Source organism: Mastigoproctus giganteus, chromosome 1 (assembly GCF_048544385.1).
Source record: "Mastigoproctus giganteus isolate SK-2022 chromosome 1, ASM4854438v1, whole genome shotgun sequence".
Lineage (NCBI taxonomy): Eukaryota > Metazoa > Arthropoda > Arachnida > Uropygi > Thelyphonidae > Mastigoproctus > Mastigoproctus giganteus.
The window spans coordinates 138,163,881-138,180,811 of NC_143575.1; the positions used below are offsets into that span (position 1 = coordinate 138,163,881).

At 37.8% G+C, this 16,931-nt stretch overlaps 1 protein-coding gene across 1 annotated transcript in view; it reads right to left on the reverse strand.

Annotated features, from left to right (window-relative positions):
• eEF1beta (elongation factor 1-beta) overlaps window positions 1–16,931 on the reverse strand; it is a 124,605-nt gene that overhangs the window by 9,905 nt on the left and 97,769 nt on the right. The window contains exon 6 of the mRNA XM_090382291.1: window positions 12,850–12,917. Within this exon, the coding sequence (XP_090238417.1) occupies window positions 12,850–12,917 (68 nt within the window). The remainder of the gene's footprint in view (window positions 1–12,849; window positions 12,918–16,931) is intronic.

Sequence of the window (16,931 nt, forward strand, 5' to 3'; positions counted from 1 at the left end):
AATTTCACCAATAGTTTCTGCTTCTATGGATGCTTGCTTGTGATTGTGGGATGGCAATAGATGCAGCTGTTAGGATCCGTTTTGTAATATGGTTGGCAGCTTTGTCAATTGGATGATATTCAATGGCCTGATTGTCGAAGGATACATGAGAAGCATATTTTGTCCAATCTGCCTTGAAAAATTTCCATTTTGTGCTGGTTTCTGAAGTTATGCAGTGTGAAATTTGTATTTTACAGATTATTGGGTAGTGGTCACTGTTGAGCAGATTGTCCAGAGCTGCCCACCCAATACTAGGGGAGAGGATCAGAGAGCAGATGGACAGGACTACTGCAGAGGCTGTTCCCACTGGGAGGCGGAGATAAGTTGGTGAGCCAGTATTTAATATGGTTAGATTTTGTCTGTCGACAAGCATTTCAATGAGTTGTCCTCGTGCATCTGCATTGGGAGATCCTCACAATGGATTGTGTCCATTGAAGTCGCCCAATAAACAGAAAGGGGTTGGCAACTGCAGAATGAGATCTTCAAGTTCTTTAAAGGTACAAGGATAACTGGCGGCAGGTAGATAGAAACCAGTGTTAGAGTAATGCCAATCGCTATTCACATGGCAACAGCTTCAATAGCAGTTTGTAGTGGAATGCATTTACAGGGGACACGAGTCTACAAGTATGGCTACCCCTCCATGAGCATTAGTGGTAGCAGGTCTGTCTTGCCAAAAGAGAGTATAATTTTTTATTGAGGGAGACAACTGAGGTGTTAATATGTCTCTTGTAAGCAGATTCCAATTGGATTATAGTTCATAATTATTTCGTGGATGTCGTCAATATTGCTGCAAAAGCCTCTGCAGTTCCATTGGACAATGTTTCTCATTGTTTGGATTTAAATGGAGAAGCTGTCTGTCTGCTTTTTGGAAGTATGTTTCAGGTGGTCAACTTCCATGTTGTCACTCTTTGAAAAAACAGGTCTGGTATCTATTTTGTCTTCTGGATGGATTTCCAGGTCTTATGGAAGTTGCATGAGCAACAGGGTATCATGACTGGCGTGTTACTAGATCTGTTTGAAATCTGTTGCTTTGAGGACTGAGGTAAGGAAGAGAATATAGATCGAGCCCATTCAGAAATAGAGATGCTTGGTGGTACTGATGTATTAGTCTGAACTGATATTGTATGAAATCTTTTAGCAGCATCAGCACATGTATGTTTTGGCATCAGTTGCTGCATTTGTTTTCTTGCTTCTGAAAATGAGACTTTTTTTTTTCTATCTTGTACTTCTGGATTTTCTTTTCATATTTCTGGTCACGTTTTAGAGAAGGTGGTTGCCTTTACAATTAGGGCAGCGTGAGGATTGTGATTTACAATGAGCTTGAGCATGCTCTGAGCCACAGTTAGGGCATACAGCATCACTTCGACAGACTGTTTCAGAGTGTCCGAATTTCTGATATTTATAACATCTTATTGGATTTGGAATATATGGGCGAATGCAGCAGTTCAGATTCCCGGCTTTCACCGATGAAGGTAGGTTTGGTGAACTAAATGTCAGTATGATGCTGCGAGTAGGGATAAGTTTGCCATCTTTCTTCGGCATAATTCTTTTTGCTTGTGTGACCTTCTGATCTTATAATTAGTTTACAATTTCCTCCACTGAGACATTCATTAGGTCCCATTCTGAGATGACACCTTTGGAGGTATTGAGTGTAGCATGTGGTGACACCTTGACTGGAATTCCACCGAATGTGGTGAGTTCAAGAAGGGACTCAGAGTGTTCGGAGCTGGTGGTCTCAACCAGTAGGCTGCCAGATTTAAGACGCCTCACCATTTTCGGGGAACCTGCTACATTTTCCAGACACTTCTGTATGAGAAATAGCGATAGATTGCCTATGGCCTGATTCGTTAAAGAATGCAAGATAGGAAACTTGGATGTTCTACTCTGGAAGCATCTGTCTTCAGTCTCTTTCTGTTGGTTGCGTCATCATCGGGTTGGTGCAAATCCACTGAATTTGGATTTGCTGTCTGAATCAGTGGACAGTTGTCAAAATCCATATTTTGCTCCTTTCGGCCCTGGGGGTTTGTTTTACCACCCAGGTTTCTGGTCCCACCACAGGGAGGCAGGAGCAGTGTCACAAGGTGACCAAGTGGCTGAGTTAGTAAGTTAGTTCTAATAGAAAAAGAAACAGAAAGGTGATTTTCCTTTCTGGGCTTCTGCCTACTTCTTGTAGTGCGAGAGAGCTACTCTGATATAGAAATCAAGAAAATGGTGTTTGAAACTAAAAATAGAAACTGTTCACTTAAATGCTCCTTTTCAAAATGCTTTCAGAAATGCACTAGAATCGCTTGGCATCCGGGGCCTGAAGGAATGCAGATGGTCTGTAAGGATGGTCACGTAACCTGGACTATTCAGAGATGTGTCTAGATGTACAAGAGATCCAAATGCGTGCCAGTTCAACATGCTCCAGACCATTACCGACTGTTCATCTGCCTGAACATTCCCTGTTGAAATGACGGGTGCATAGCTTTGTGCGGTTTCTGTCAGATAAGCACCCTCCCATCCACTCGAAATAACTGGAAATGGGACTCACTGGACCAGGAGACCAGTCTCCAATCATCCAAGGTCCAGTGCCGATGTTCTTTCACCCAGTTGAGGCATAAGAGTCCTGTGTCGCAGTGTTAGCAATGGGACTCTGGTGGGTTGGTGGCTTCCAAAACTTATTGCGGCTAATTATTGACTGATGGTCTTGGTGGATGTTCCTAGCAACTCCCTCGTTGAAGTTGGCGGTGATTTGTGCCACTGTTGCTCTTCAGTTGGCTGAAACAATGCGAGACAGATGTTGACGGCCACGGTCATCCACCACCTTTCTCTGCCCAAGTGCTGTCCACGAAATGTTATTCCGGAAATGGCGCATTCCCGACACACTCTTGATACTGTCAAACAGGGATAGTGCAATTTCTGTACCACCTCCGCGATAGAATGACCCATGGTTTGGGCACCCACTATCATCCCTCTTTCAAAGTCAGTTAACTTGTCCTGTTAACGGTTTGATCACACTTATTTCATGAAAATAAGCTTTAGCCTACAGGCCAGTAAGGCTCCTGGGGGTTGATGTCATATATCCTACAATTTTAAGGGAGATGACAAGTGAGTGATTCCATTTCATTGGAAAAGTGCCAATGTATCTCCAATACATAAAGGCGGTTCTAAAAGTGAAGTGGGAAATTACGAGCCAGTCAGTCTAACTTCAGTAGCAGGGAAAATCATGGAGGCAATGATCAAGAGTGAAATTCAGGATCACTTAGATAGAAATGGAATTCTGAAGGATACTCAGCATGGTTTTGTGAAGGGAAAATCATGTTTAACTAATCTGGTTAGCTATTTTGACAGAGTCACTCAAGAGTTCCACAATGGGACTAAGGGAATAATTTCAACATTGTTTATTTGGATTTCAGGAAAACATTTGACTCAGTCTCATCCCACACGAGCATTACTTTATAAGCTGGAACAGGTTGGAATCACAGGGAAAATCCTTAGATGGATATGGGAGGAGGCAGAGGGTTGTGACAAATGGTTATTCCTCAGATTGAGATGATAAAAGAAATGGAGTTCCCAAGGATCTGTACCGGGACCACTGTTGTTTTTGACTTTCATAAATGACACTGACAAAGGGATAGAGGGAGTGATGTCTAAATTTGCAGAGAATGGTAGAGGAGTTAATGATCACTGCCCAGCAGAGCTTCTTCAGAGTGATCTAGATAGACTTCAGGAATGGTCAAAAAATGGCAGCTATGCTTTAATACAGCAAAGTGTAAGGTATTACACCTGAGGAACAGTAACCTCAAAATAACCTGTACACTTGGTGGAATTTAACTAAAGACGGTAATGGAAGAAAGGGACTTGGGTGTTATGATGCAGTCAGACATGAAGTTCTCTGAGCATTGTAGACAGGTTGCAAGGAAGGCCCATGGTGTCCTATTGATGATTAATCGAACAACTGCTAGTAGAGATAAAGATGTCATAATCCCATTATATAAGGCTACTGTGAGACCACACCAAAAGTAAGACTTTGAATATGTGGGATGCAAACTATGTACCTTAGAGGAGACTTGATTGAGGTGTTTAAGGCTCTGGGAGGCAAAAGTAAAATGAACGAGGATGAAAATTTCAATTATAAATGATTCTAGAACTAGGGACCATAATTTCAAGTTAGAGGGGAAAATGTTTATACTGGATTGCAGGAAGTTTTATTTAGCACAAGTTATAAATAACTTTAAGTTACTTACGGGAGGAGGGAAACGCATAGGATGTCCATTTCCTTTTCTCTTATTATTATTTATTTATTTTTTATTTTTGGTTGGTGCAGCATAAGCCATAGGCTTCCTTGCACTATGTGGCCATTACTAATACTAATCTCACAACTGTATCCATACTGACATAGAATTACTGTCTACGCGAATGCAGTGTATCTATATACCTGCCAGGCGGTGGGTTTGTCCACTAGCAAGAGGGATGGCAGCGTCGCATCCCAGGAACCAGGTATCCCACTGAATTCTGTCCTTTCAGTGTAGCTAACAATAAACAGCACTGAGAATAAGCTGTGTTCGATTAAATTATTATTATTTTTTTTAAATTACAAAGGGTCACAAAAATGGGATGTATATAGCTTGAAATCACTTTATTACTGTTATCTACAGCAATTGAAAATGGTACATTTTTCAGCAGCATCAATAACTCATTTTACCCTTTCATGCAATTTCACTAACAATACCTACTGTTGTTATATATGTAGAATCTTTATTCATTCGAAATTTGCTCTATTGTTATAGTATATTAGATCGTATGGTATAATGTAGCATTATCAACTGATTGATTAAATTTATTAACCATATTCATTTTCATGTTAATCAATTAAATTGAATTTAAATGAAAACCATGCCCCAGATCAGAGCAGCAAACCAATGGGCACAAAGTATTGGGAGTGCTGTGGCTCGGAGGAAAACCTAAGTAGGTGATTCTCCAATGCATCCCAGTCTTAAAAAATGTGCAGCTTGTGAAATGTATGCAGACTTTCTGGAACATGACATGATCTAGCCAAGGAGGATGTCTTTGTGTGTGATAGGTGCAGAGACTGTGAAGAAATTAGGTGCCAACTCAGCGTTCTGATGAGCGTCTATGAGAATTTGAGGTGTAGGGCAAATGCCCTCGAAGAAATTAATATGAGGGGCCCACCAAGCTCTCAGCTGCCCAACTCAATGCCAGAGCTCACTCCTGTGTATCAGGCAGCACAGTGGCAATCTTTTAGGCAGAATACACTGTGTGACTATTGTCAGGGAAATAGAAAATATATTGTGCAAAAAGAATAGGTGGACAAGGACCAGGGCATGTCTGCCAGGGGCAAAATTTCATGACATTGTAGAGTAGGAGATCCGCAGACTTACTAATGAGAGCCTAATCAATCAATTCAGTCCGGAGAGATAGTGCAAGGCTCATTCATGGTGTAGAATTTTTTTTATCATTTTCTGTGCTTGATAACAGGAGAGACTGCTTCTACCGGGATGGGATAGACTGAAAAGGGTGCAAGAATATATGGAAAACTGATAGCTTGGGGGGAGGCACTCACAGACTAATAGATAAAGAGTAGCCGCAAGCAGAGCTGGAAGTGATTCTTGCACTGCTTTTATTGGAATGAGCAGCAGCCCGGAAAGCAAACTGTTGGGGATTTCAAGAACTGCTGGCATTCCTTGAGGGTTGGTCCGTGAGGTTGTCACAGACATTCTCTCATATATATATGCCAGACAAGCTGTACTTGCTACCTGGGAGTCTAAAACGCTGATGGAACTGATATTAGGGTGATACTCAAGTCAAGTAGACCCAATTTCGGCCAAGTCCGGGTGGTCTGTAACAGCCAAATCCTCTGCCTGCAACTTCACAATGGTGGGACTGTTAGAAAACATGGGTATAACCTCCATGTGCAAGCACACTGTGAGTAACCACCCAAGTGCAAACCAACGTAAGCAGGTGTCGAGGTGTGGTGTTCACACCACACAGAGGAGTGCCGCCCATGTGTTACCAGGCAATACTAGGTGGTAGATGACTCTCGTCAACCAGCATAATACCACCACTTTGCATGTGGAGGCTTGAAGTGGTGGAACCCATGTTTAGTCTCCAGAGCTAAGTTCCACTCAACCCCCTCTCATCTCTTCCATCACGTAGTATTACTGATGACTTTTCAGATGGATATCATGGCGAGATCCAATCTTCCTTGCATTTCGAGGGTACAGCTCTAAAATGGTGTTCGCAGGCCGCCCGCTAGTTAGTACACCGGACCAAACCTATTGGTAACTCTTTAGGAGGCTTCAGCATCAGCTAGTGTATAATCTTGCTAACTCTACTCTGCCAGATAGTGACTGGAGGGAGTCTGAGTAGTGTTTATGTGGGGGGGGATTGTCGAGGCCATGTTAGTTCAAGAATCTTGGTATATTCTTACCATGTGTATGCCATATCCAAAAATTTCATTCTTCATACAGCATGTGCCCCCCAACTTTTCTTACTATTGAATACACCATGAATTGTCAAACTAATAGTAAGCTTATCTGCGAAAAGATCCATACCATTCCTAGTTCATTTCACAATATACGTGGTCTCAGTTCTAATCTCAACGATGTCCATTTCCACTTGCAGTCTGCCAAACCAGATGTACTTTTTCTGACAGAATCTCAGTTATCTGTTGTTCAACTATTGCTCATCTCATTTGGCCAAATTACTCGCTGTATGATTACTTTGGCCTCAAAGGTGGTACTTGCATATGTCCATTCTGATATTCCCTGTCAGAGACCTGGTAATTGGTAATCTCTTCTTTTTGTTCTTCTCTGGATTAAAATCTGACTACCTCAATCTGTCAAATTCATCTGTTGTCTCTATCGTTCTCCCAACTCCACTAATCAATTTGAGCACTTTGCAACTTGACTTTCCCTCGCAACTTGACTTTCCCTCAAAACTTTGACTTTCTCCCACCTCTCTCAAAACCAGATGGTTCCGTTGTCACTTCAGACAAGGATAAAGCTGATGTACTAGCATCCCATTTTTCTTCTAACTGATGTATTAATGATCTTGGTAAAACACCTTCCACGGTTTCCAGCACTCTCAACTTCAATTCCTCCTGGGTCTTCCGTCAATAGGATGTCAGAAGGATTTTGACGAATCTTGATGCTAAGATAGCTCCAGGTGCTGATGGTATTTCTCCACTTGTTCTAAAAACCTGGAACAACTTTCCTTCATATGCTCCTGAAATTACTCCTGTTCTTTGCCACCTTTCTCCACTTTCTTATTCCAAAGGTGTTTTTCCTTCTGCTTGGAAATTTGCTCATATCCAGCCAATTCCTAAAAAGGGTGACAAATCTCTCCCCTCCAATTATTGTCCCATTGCAATTACTTCTACTATTTCTATAGTAATGGAGAAATCAATTAACCGGCAACATTTAACCTTCTGTCTGATCAACAAATGGCAATATGGATTCTGTCAGTGTCAATCCACTGGTGATATTCTGGCTTATGTTACCCATTTATGGACAAATTCAATGCAAAAGTTCGGTGAAACAGAAGCAGTTACTCTTGACATCTCAAAGGCTTTCAATAGTGTTTGGTATAAATGTCTAAACAAGCTTCCATCTTATGGTTTGCCAAATATTTTTTGTAATTGGTTATCCAGGTTTCTCCCTGACCGCTCACTAAGGGTGATAGTATATGGCTCTGTCTTCTAACTTCTCCACCAAAGCTGGTGTTCTCCAAGGTTCAGTTCTTTCACCAACTCTTTTCCTCTTTTATATTAATGACTTTCTTCCATTGACCGGAAATCTTCTACATAGTTTTGCTGATGATAGCACATTGCAATCCACTTTCCAGTTTGAAAAACCTTGTCCTGCTCAATCAGCTTCAACTTCTTGAATAACCACTATCGATTCCTTAAATGCCGATCTCCCGGTAATTGTCCAGCAGGGCAAAGACAACTTGGTTGATTTCAATCTTTGTAAAACTCAGTTCTGTGTCATATCTCGCAAAAAGGATTCTTCTGCTCCAATGTTTACCTTTGGTGATACTCCAATTTCTAGGAAATTTGATGTATCTCTTTTGGGATTATGATAACTTCTAATCTCTCTTGGCACAAGCACATTACAAATATTGCTTCCTCTGCATCTAAAAAAACTTCGCTTTCTCTTTCGCTTTCAGCGTTACTTTTCTTCCAAACAGTTGTTCACTCTGTACAAATCGCAAATCCTCCCTGCCATGGAATATTGTTTCCACATCTGAGGTGGTGCCCCCAAAACCTCTTTCAGGCTTCTTGATTCTGTTCAGAAGAGGGCAGTTAGGTTAATTAATGATTCGTCTCTAACAGTCTCTCCACTCGCTGTCTCATAGACGTACTGGTTCTACTGCATGCCTCTTCTACAGATATTTCCATGGGCACTGTTCTTCTGAATTGGCTTCCATAATTCCCACTCTCTCTCTCTCTCTCTCTCTTTCAAAACAGTCCGAACACGTGCCGCCACCAGCCAACATCCATTTACTATCCAACTTCAAATTCACAGTACCAACTCCTTTCATCTTCCTTGTTTATTCATTCAACTGCTGTTTTCTTGAACAACTTTCCTTCATATGTATTTCCTGAAAATTACAGTCTACAGAAGTTCAAGTGCAATGTCAACAAATATCTTCTTTCATCTTCTCAACCGCCAACCCAAGCACGGTACTAAGTACTATAGGTTCTAATACCTCTCATGTTTGGGGTTTATATAAAAAAAAAAAAAAAAAAAATACTGATGTGGGATTTACTTAAAGATGTAACTACTTAGGGGTAAAGAGAAGAGTTCTTGACAGGTTTTAAATTCTATACTGTTGATGTATGTAATTCTATATGTTGATATTCTATACCAAATGACGATGTTACCAAAAGCAAATTCTAAATGGGAAGGATTCAAGGAATTAATGGTGGAAGCTGTTAGGCTTTTCATACCAACTAAGAAATGCTGCTCAAGCCTAAATGTATGTCAGATGAACTAATGAGACTCATGGCAGAGAAGAAAAATGTATGGGATGCATATAAATTAACAGGCAACACAGAAACCTAGGTTAGATATAAACTAGTCTTTAATCAAGTCACAAAGGAGGTTAGGCAAGCGAAGGCCGATTAGGAGAAATCCTTGGCAAAGAATTTCTCATCATGTGACTTTAATTACAGATTAGTTTATATCTGGAGTGCTGTGTCTTGGACTTGGTGAAGAACCGAAGGAGGTGATTCTCCAACACGTCCCAGTCTTAAAAAATGTGCAGCTTCTGAAATATATGCAGACTTTCTGGAACATGACATGAACTGGCCAAGGAGAATATGCATGGTTAGGTGCAGAGAGAGAGAGAGAGAGAGAAGAAGTTAAGTGCCAACTCAGTGTTCTGGTCAGTATCTATGACAATTTCAGGAGGTTACTTATGTAAACTCTAGAAGGAAGGGAATGAATCAGATTGGTCTACTTGATATCGATGGTTCGATTGTTAATGATCCTGCTGAGGTAGCTGACAAACTGAATGAGTGTTTTGCACCTACATTCAGACAGGAGGAATTCTGCGGGGAAGTAACTGCCAGAATTTATGAAACTAATAGGGAGCTAAAGGATTTTGTAATAACTAACAGTAAAGTGGAGGAGAATTGTTGAAGTTAAACATAAGAAAGGCACCTGGGGTGGTGGGATCTATCCAGGTATATTGAAGGAGGCAGCAAAGGAAGTAAACACACCCTGAGCCATAATTATGAGAGCATTCTTGGATTCAGGGAGGTTCCCATGGAATGAAGATATGTAAATGTATCTCCAATTCACAAAGGGTGATGAGTAATTAGAGACCTGTTAGTTTAACTCTGTCCTGGGGAAAAGTAGAGTCACTGGTTAAAGAAGAAATGCAATATCACCTAGACAAGACTGCAGTTATAGTTCAGAGACAGAATGGGTTTGTTAAGGGGAAATATTGCCTGACTAATTTGATTGGATACTATGATGTGGTCACAAAGGAACTGGATGCAAAAAATAAGCTCATGGAGTCAAGTCAATGATACACAGGAATTTTACTAATAGGGATAAATAAGGAGGTAATTATCCCCTTGTATAAGGCAATGGTCAGACACCTTGAGTGCTGCATACAGGTCTAGAGGCCTCATTTTAGGGAGGATGTAGAGCTGCTGGATCAAGTACAGAATTGATGAGGGGAACTAAGGGTTGCTATTACCAAGAAAAGCTTAAGTTCTGCAAATTGCAGCATTTAGAGACTAGGCATCTGCATGGTGACCTGACTGAGGTGTATAACGTCTTGAATGGTTTGAGCAAGCTCAATGTTGAGGATTCCTCCTCTCACGAAGATTACTCACCTGATGGGACAAATTCAAACTGAGGAAAGACAGTTGTAGTATAAATGTGCAGAAATTTGCCTTCAGCCAGTGGATAGTAGATTGCTGGAACAAATTTACACCTGTCCTTGTGGAAGCTGAACGCTTAAACAAATTCAAGCTACAACTGGACAAACTTTTGGAGCAAATGCACGGATGAAATAGGATGTTTTTTTTTTTTTTTTTTTTTTTTTTTGGGCTGATACTCTATAAACTCGCTTTTTTGCATCATATTTCTCTACTAATATGTTCTATGAGAAGATATGCAAATAAATTTTAGGCACATATAACACCATTATCTTTTTTTTTTTTTTTTTTTTTTTTTTTTTACGTGAACCCCAAAACACGAGAGGTATTAGAACCTATAGTACTTAGTTCCATGCTTGGGTCGGAGGTTGAGAAGACGAAAGAAGATATTTGTTGACATTGGACTTGAACTTCTGTAAATTGTAATTTTCAGGAAATACGTATGAAGCAAGGTTGTTCCAGAAAACGGCAGTTGAATGAATAAATGAGGAAGATGAAAAGTTGGTTCTGTGGGTTTGAAGTTGGAGAGTAAATGGATGTTGGCTGGTGGTGGCACATGTTCGGACTGTTTTGAAAGAGAGAGCGGGAATTATAGAAGCCAATTCAGAAGAACAGTACCCATGGAAGTACCTGTAGAAGAGGCAAACAGTACGTCTATGAGAAAGCGAGTAGAGAGACTCTGTTAGAGATGAATCATTAATTAACCTAACTGCCCTCTTCTGAATGGAATCAAGAAGCCTGAGAGAGGTTTAGGGGGCACCACCCCAGATGTGGGAACAATATTCCATGGCAGGGCGGATTTGCGATTTATACAGAGTGAGCAGCTGTTTGGAAGAAAAGTAACGCCGAGAGCGAAAGAGAAAACCAAGTTTTTTAGATGCAGAGGAAGCAATATTTGTAATGTGCTTGTGCCAAGAGAGATTAGAAGTCAGGGTAATCCCCAAAAGAGATATATCATTTTGCCTAGAAATCAGAATGTCACTAAGGATGATTACTTGAACAGCGAAAAACTTTTCCAGTATTTGTGGACTTCATATAAATTTTAAAATGTATGTTTTCACTAACCCTGGTTAAAGAAAAATTTATAAAATTTATGGTTTTGTTCTGTGGGATTTCCATTTCTAAAGTGAACTTAAGTCTGGTATGTATGTCATTAAATGTATCCAAGACATTCTGTACTATATGTTTATTAGTAATTATTAAGATATCATCCTATAAATTCCTAGATACCTACCATAAAATGTTATATTTGGGAGATGCGGCGTTAAATATACCTGTTCGATTTTATTCATATAAATTTCAACAACCAATCCACTCAAGCTAAGCCCCATCGGTAACCTGAATATTTGCTTGTATATTTTAGCTGGGAAATAAATATAATTGGTTTGTACAAGAAATTTAATCAAATAGAATGTTTCATTCCTAGGTAAATTTGACATATTTAAACTAATTGCCTAATCATTGATAAGGTCCCATATTGCATCTAGGGCATATTCTACATGTACATTGGTGTACAAGGAAACAACATCTAAATAGAATAATTCATCATCCCCATTTAGCATTTTTCCTTTTAATTGGTTAAATAACATATCTGAATTCTTATATAAAACAGGGGGGGGATATCATTCGCGAAGGGTTTTTTTTAATTGTTGTGAACACGGAAACAATTCCGAATAAGTTGGTCAGTTAAAAGAAGTTGTGAATGGTTTTAAAGTTTAAATTGTTTGTGAATTGATGAATATTTGTTTTGTGGTTTTAAGATTTTTTGCGACAATTGTTTTTCAATTCTCATGGTAGCATTCGATATTGGTTTTTGGGGGGTTGGTGGCCACTGACTTTCCATGGCTCTTCTCGATGAGCTTGGTGTGATATGAGAATTGAATGCATGATGATTTTAATTAGTAGCTATTTTTAATTTGATTCATTTAAGACTAAGCACGTGGGGTGGGTTCATATTATAATTCATTCATCCGCGACTGAGTGTCGAGAGAATTACAGTCCTACTAAAAAGGTATGAAGTTTGCTCTTATAATTTCAGAATATAATAATAGGACATATTGGACTCCATTGCTCTTTTGATTCTAATTACAAATAACAATGCATATCATGTCATAGAACTGTATCTCTCTAGTACTTTACAAGTTAGAGTATGCTGTAAGTATATTTCCAGTAAAGCAAGAAAAAGTCAAATGATTTTTTTTTTTTGTTTAATTGCAAAAACATCAACTACATAATGATTTTGTAGTTTGACACTAAACCCTCAACTTGGCATTAACAGCCCAAAATAAAAAAGACATCAATACACAAGGTGTATATATAACATGCGGGCAAGTGATTAATAGAAATTAACCTAAGCAACTAATATTAATGTTTCATTAATATTATTTTAAAAAAAAACACAAATTCTTTACCTTTTCATCTTCTACAACACACACAATTTGAAGCTTCTGAATGCCATATGCCAAAGGAACAAGCTTTGCTGTTAGAAAGGGAGGGGGTAGACTATTAGTTAAGGCTAATTATAAAAATGTATGTTTTGTTAATTTTACAATCTTCAAAATTTTTATTAATTTGGAGTTCCTTTAAATAACAATACAGTGTACCCCAACTTTACAATATTAATCTGTTCCAGAAACATCTTATCATGAAAATATTGTAATGCTTGTTATTGTTTGTTATTTGGATTTTAGGAGCATTAGCAACTAAGGCCATATTGCTCCGGGGATATGCGGTGGTCATTCCCTGACCTTTCCGCATCCTCCGTATTTGGTGGTCACGGGCTCGAACCCCGGTCTAATCAAGAAGCGTGTGCTACGCACTGCTGCTCCTGCCCACCTGGCTACGGAGGCGCCATATTGTAATGCAAACCCAATAACACATTAAGTAGGCACACCAGTTAAAATGATCAGTAGTTAGTAGAATCAGCCACTTTATAATCAAATTTCAGAAACCATATTCAAATCATTAAAATGCACTACACTTTTGTTGTTATTGGTCATAAAATCGGTTTTGAACACCTTTGTGATATTTTTCTGGAGGTTACAACCAAAACAATAAAAACAATTTTCAGTTTCTGCTTTTCCATTTATGCAATCTATTATAAACGGGTAGTAAACTCAATTTTATTACAATTGCGATAATACGATAGCTGGAATTCTGTGGGATTTTGTTATTTTAATGAAATGTGTTTCCCTTTCCATGAAATCATCAATTATATAAAAAACAAATACATTTTCAAAATCTTCTCTTCATTTCTACTTTTTATGCTTTGTAAAACTTGTTACTCCATATCTTACCTGCATGCATCATTAGCTGAAATTTCTGTGAGCCGTGTCCTTTGTTATTGACTGCTTATCTTTCTTATTGATTTAAATTTAACAACAACAAAAAAAAAAAAAAAAAAAGTCAGTGAAAAGAAATATCAATAAGTTAGTATGTACATATATTACAGTATTAATTAAGCTATGTACAAAGCGTAAATTTATTTTTGTTTTGCTAACCTGTGGAAAATATTCTGATTTTCATGTATCATTTAATTTTGTTAATTGGTAAAAAAAAAAAAAAAAATATTAATATTAGGGTCACTCGGAAAGTTATTTCATATACCCATGTGTATTGTGTCTGTAAATTGAGCGTGCACTCTGGTTCGATTTGCCTGTTTTACTGGACGAAAGACCCCAGTTTCTGTGGGAAAAACCTTGCTATCTTACGCCTCAGGCCAAATACCTCAGCCACAGATTGAAAAAAAAAAAAAAAAAAAAAAAAAAGTTCCTTGCATTATTGACAGGATTCGAACCTGGACCCTTTCCACCTGGTCTGGAGGAGGACTGTGACGATACCACTGTGCCACCCTCAACACTTAATTGGTAAGGAAATAAAAAGTGTAAAATTGTGCTTTATATCTTTACTTTTATAGCCTGTTTTTCCTCCTATTTTCGTTTATTAGAAACACCATTTAATAGAATTAAAATTCAATCTGCAAACATGATCACAATGACCAGTGCTTACTATTTATTGTATAGTGAATAGCATTTTATGGAGAGTCCATCGTAAAGTGATCTGATCATACAGTGAACCAATCGAAAAGCAGGGGTCCACTGTACTGACAAATACAGTGCAACTCAATGTAACATGGGTGTTTGGGAACAACTTAATCTCTACGCTGTAAGCAAAGCATATTATATAACTATAATGAAAATAAATTTAACTAGTTTCTTTTTTTTTTTCTTTTAAAATTTTTAATATGAATACACAATGGCAAAAAGACAACCTGTTAAGCAAGAGTTTTATACAAGCAAATTTCATTTTACACTTTTTTTCCCTCCCTTTTAGTTTTACTATTTTGCCACCAGTACATGATATGAGCTAAATAGTTTAATGCAAATGCCATTACTGTAGGCATTTATTTTTTTAATAACACTGCACTTAAAAACAAAAACATTAAACAGAAATGTTTCATATACTAAACCCTTTGCAGTCCAGCACATTTTCACTGTCTTCCTTATGTAGTCTAACAATCGAAGAAATGACTAGTGGAAATGTAACGTTCAAAAATGATTTCTTTTTGGACGGGGGGAGGGGGGCTTACATGATCTAATTTATAAACCCATTGCAAAACATTTTAAAAGCTATAATACAATATTTCTGACTAGAACAAAATATTTGCAAAACTTTTGATTTGGATAATTGATATTTTTTTTACTTTAGATCCCCTACTTTGAATCCTTTCATGCTTCATGACCTGTTTTGTGTGAGAGGTAGCCAGCACAGTTCAAGGCAAGTGATGGAATCAATTATCGATTTTACAATTCAATTTATGCTAGTAAATTAGGTTTAAAAAGGTCAGTTTTTTTGTTTTTTTTTAAATTCTCATCAGAAAATCCCAAAGAAATAAAATGTACACATGGTAAATCCTTGAAGTTAATCAAAAAAAAAAAAAAAAACTTCATTATATCACAAGAATTTTGTTGGTTATATCACGTATGTTTCTTTTATTTTAAAATATGTCAAAAAATCGAAGTGTAGCTGAATTGTGCCATTGGTAACAGTTTAGTTGGTACAACTCACTGTCTTCACTCAGCTGGAGAGGTCTGCCTTCAAGTCATATTTGCAACTGGAGGTATTCTTTTATGCTTTATAATTTGGGGCTATAAGTAACCGTTTTCAGGAATTGTGTGCAGTGAACAACGTTTTTTCTGCACGAGTTATTCTGGGGTTATTTCTGCCCACAGAACATAATCTACTTCTGAACACATACAATGTACAGCAAGAGGACTTTTGATGTATGTCATTTTTAATAATGCATGCTTACTAATATTATTTATTTTTATTATTCCCCCTTCCATTTTTTGCAGAAAATAAAAGAAAAAGGAACATACCTTCATTAACTTTCCTTTTCTGTTGTTTCTATAGTCTCTTCTGGCTTCACAACCCTCAACCAGTCCCTGTTACTAAAACAGTTTATGGTTTACACAACTTTCACAGTGATAATAATTTCTGTTCCTCTCACCTATTTTCTGTGCCCATAATTTTCTTCTAGCTTCCCAACCAATTTGTGCTCCTGGAAAAGCATAGGATTCAACTTGAGGTATGTTAAAAAAAAAAAAAAAAAAAAAATTTTATATGGATTAAAGATGTTACAATATAGATGGAAACAAGTGGCACATATTCACTTTCCAACCTGCCTGTGAGAAGGATCTGCATGAATACTTTTATAAAGAACCAATAGATAAAAAATTTATTTTCTTTTTCCTAAATTTCTGAATTCCTTCTTCCTAAGTTACCAAAATTTCTTGTTTCTAAAACCTTTTACTTCATTGATTTTTGTTAATTTCTGATCTCTGTGTGATACATTGAACCATCACACTATTAATTGTCTTGCAACAAACTGATTTGGACCCAACCGCTGAATAACACCCCCCACAAAAGGATATATTACTTTGGGTTATAAACAACACAAAGGGAATTGTACAGTGTGAAGCTTATATAAATATAAACACTCTTAATTCATGCACACTTCACATAACGCCTTTAGCAGTTTTTACTATTCTTTATTCTAATTTTTAATTGAAAAGAATGTCACATACTGCTGTTCACAAACATTTATGTGATACTGAATTAATTACAACTAGCAAATATGGTAGCTGGTTTGCAAAAAATAAAAATTTCATTATCTAATTGAAAGAAACTACCACAGAGGAGAAAACATCTGTGGTTGACACACAGAAACCACTGCAATTTCTGGCTCTGCTCTGTGAGGTATAGAGTTTGCTTCTGCTAGTGTTTCTTGTGAAATTTTTTTTTGCCACAAATTGCATTTTTTTAATGCCCCTCTTGTGGACATGATCACATTTGTGTTATATCCAAATGCTGCAGCACTTTTGCACTATAGTCTAATTGAAAACATGCAATAGAATCATCTAAAGATAGAATAATTCAAAACTTCATTCTAATTTTTAATAAATGCTGATATGATTAACAAACACATCCAATT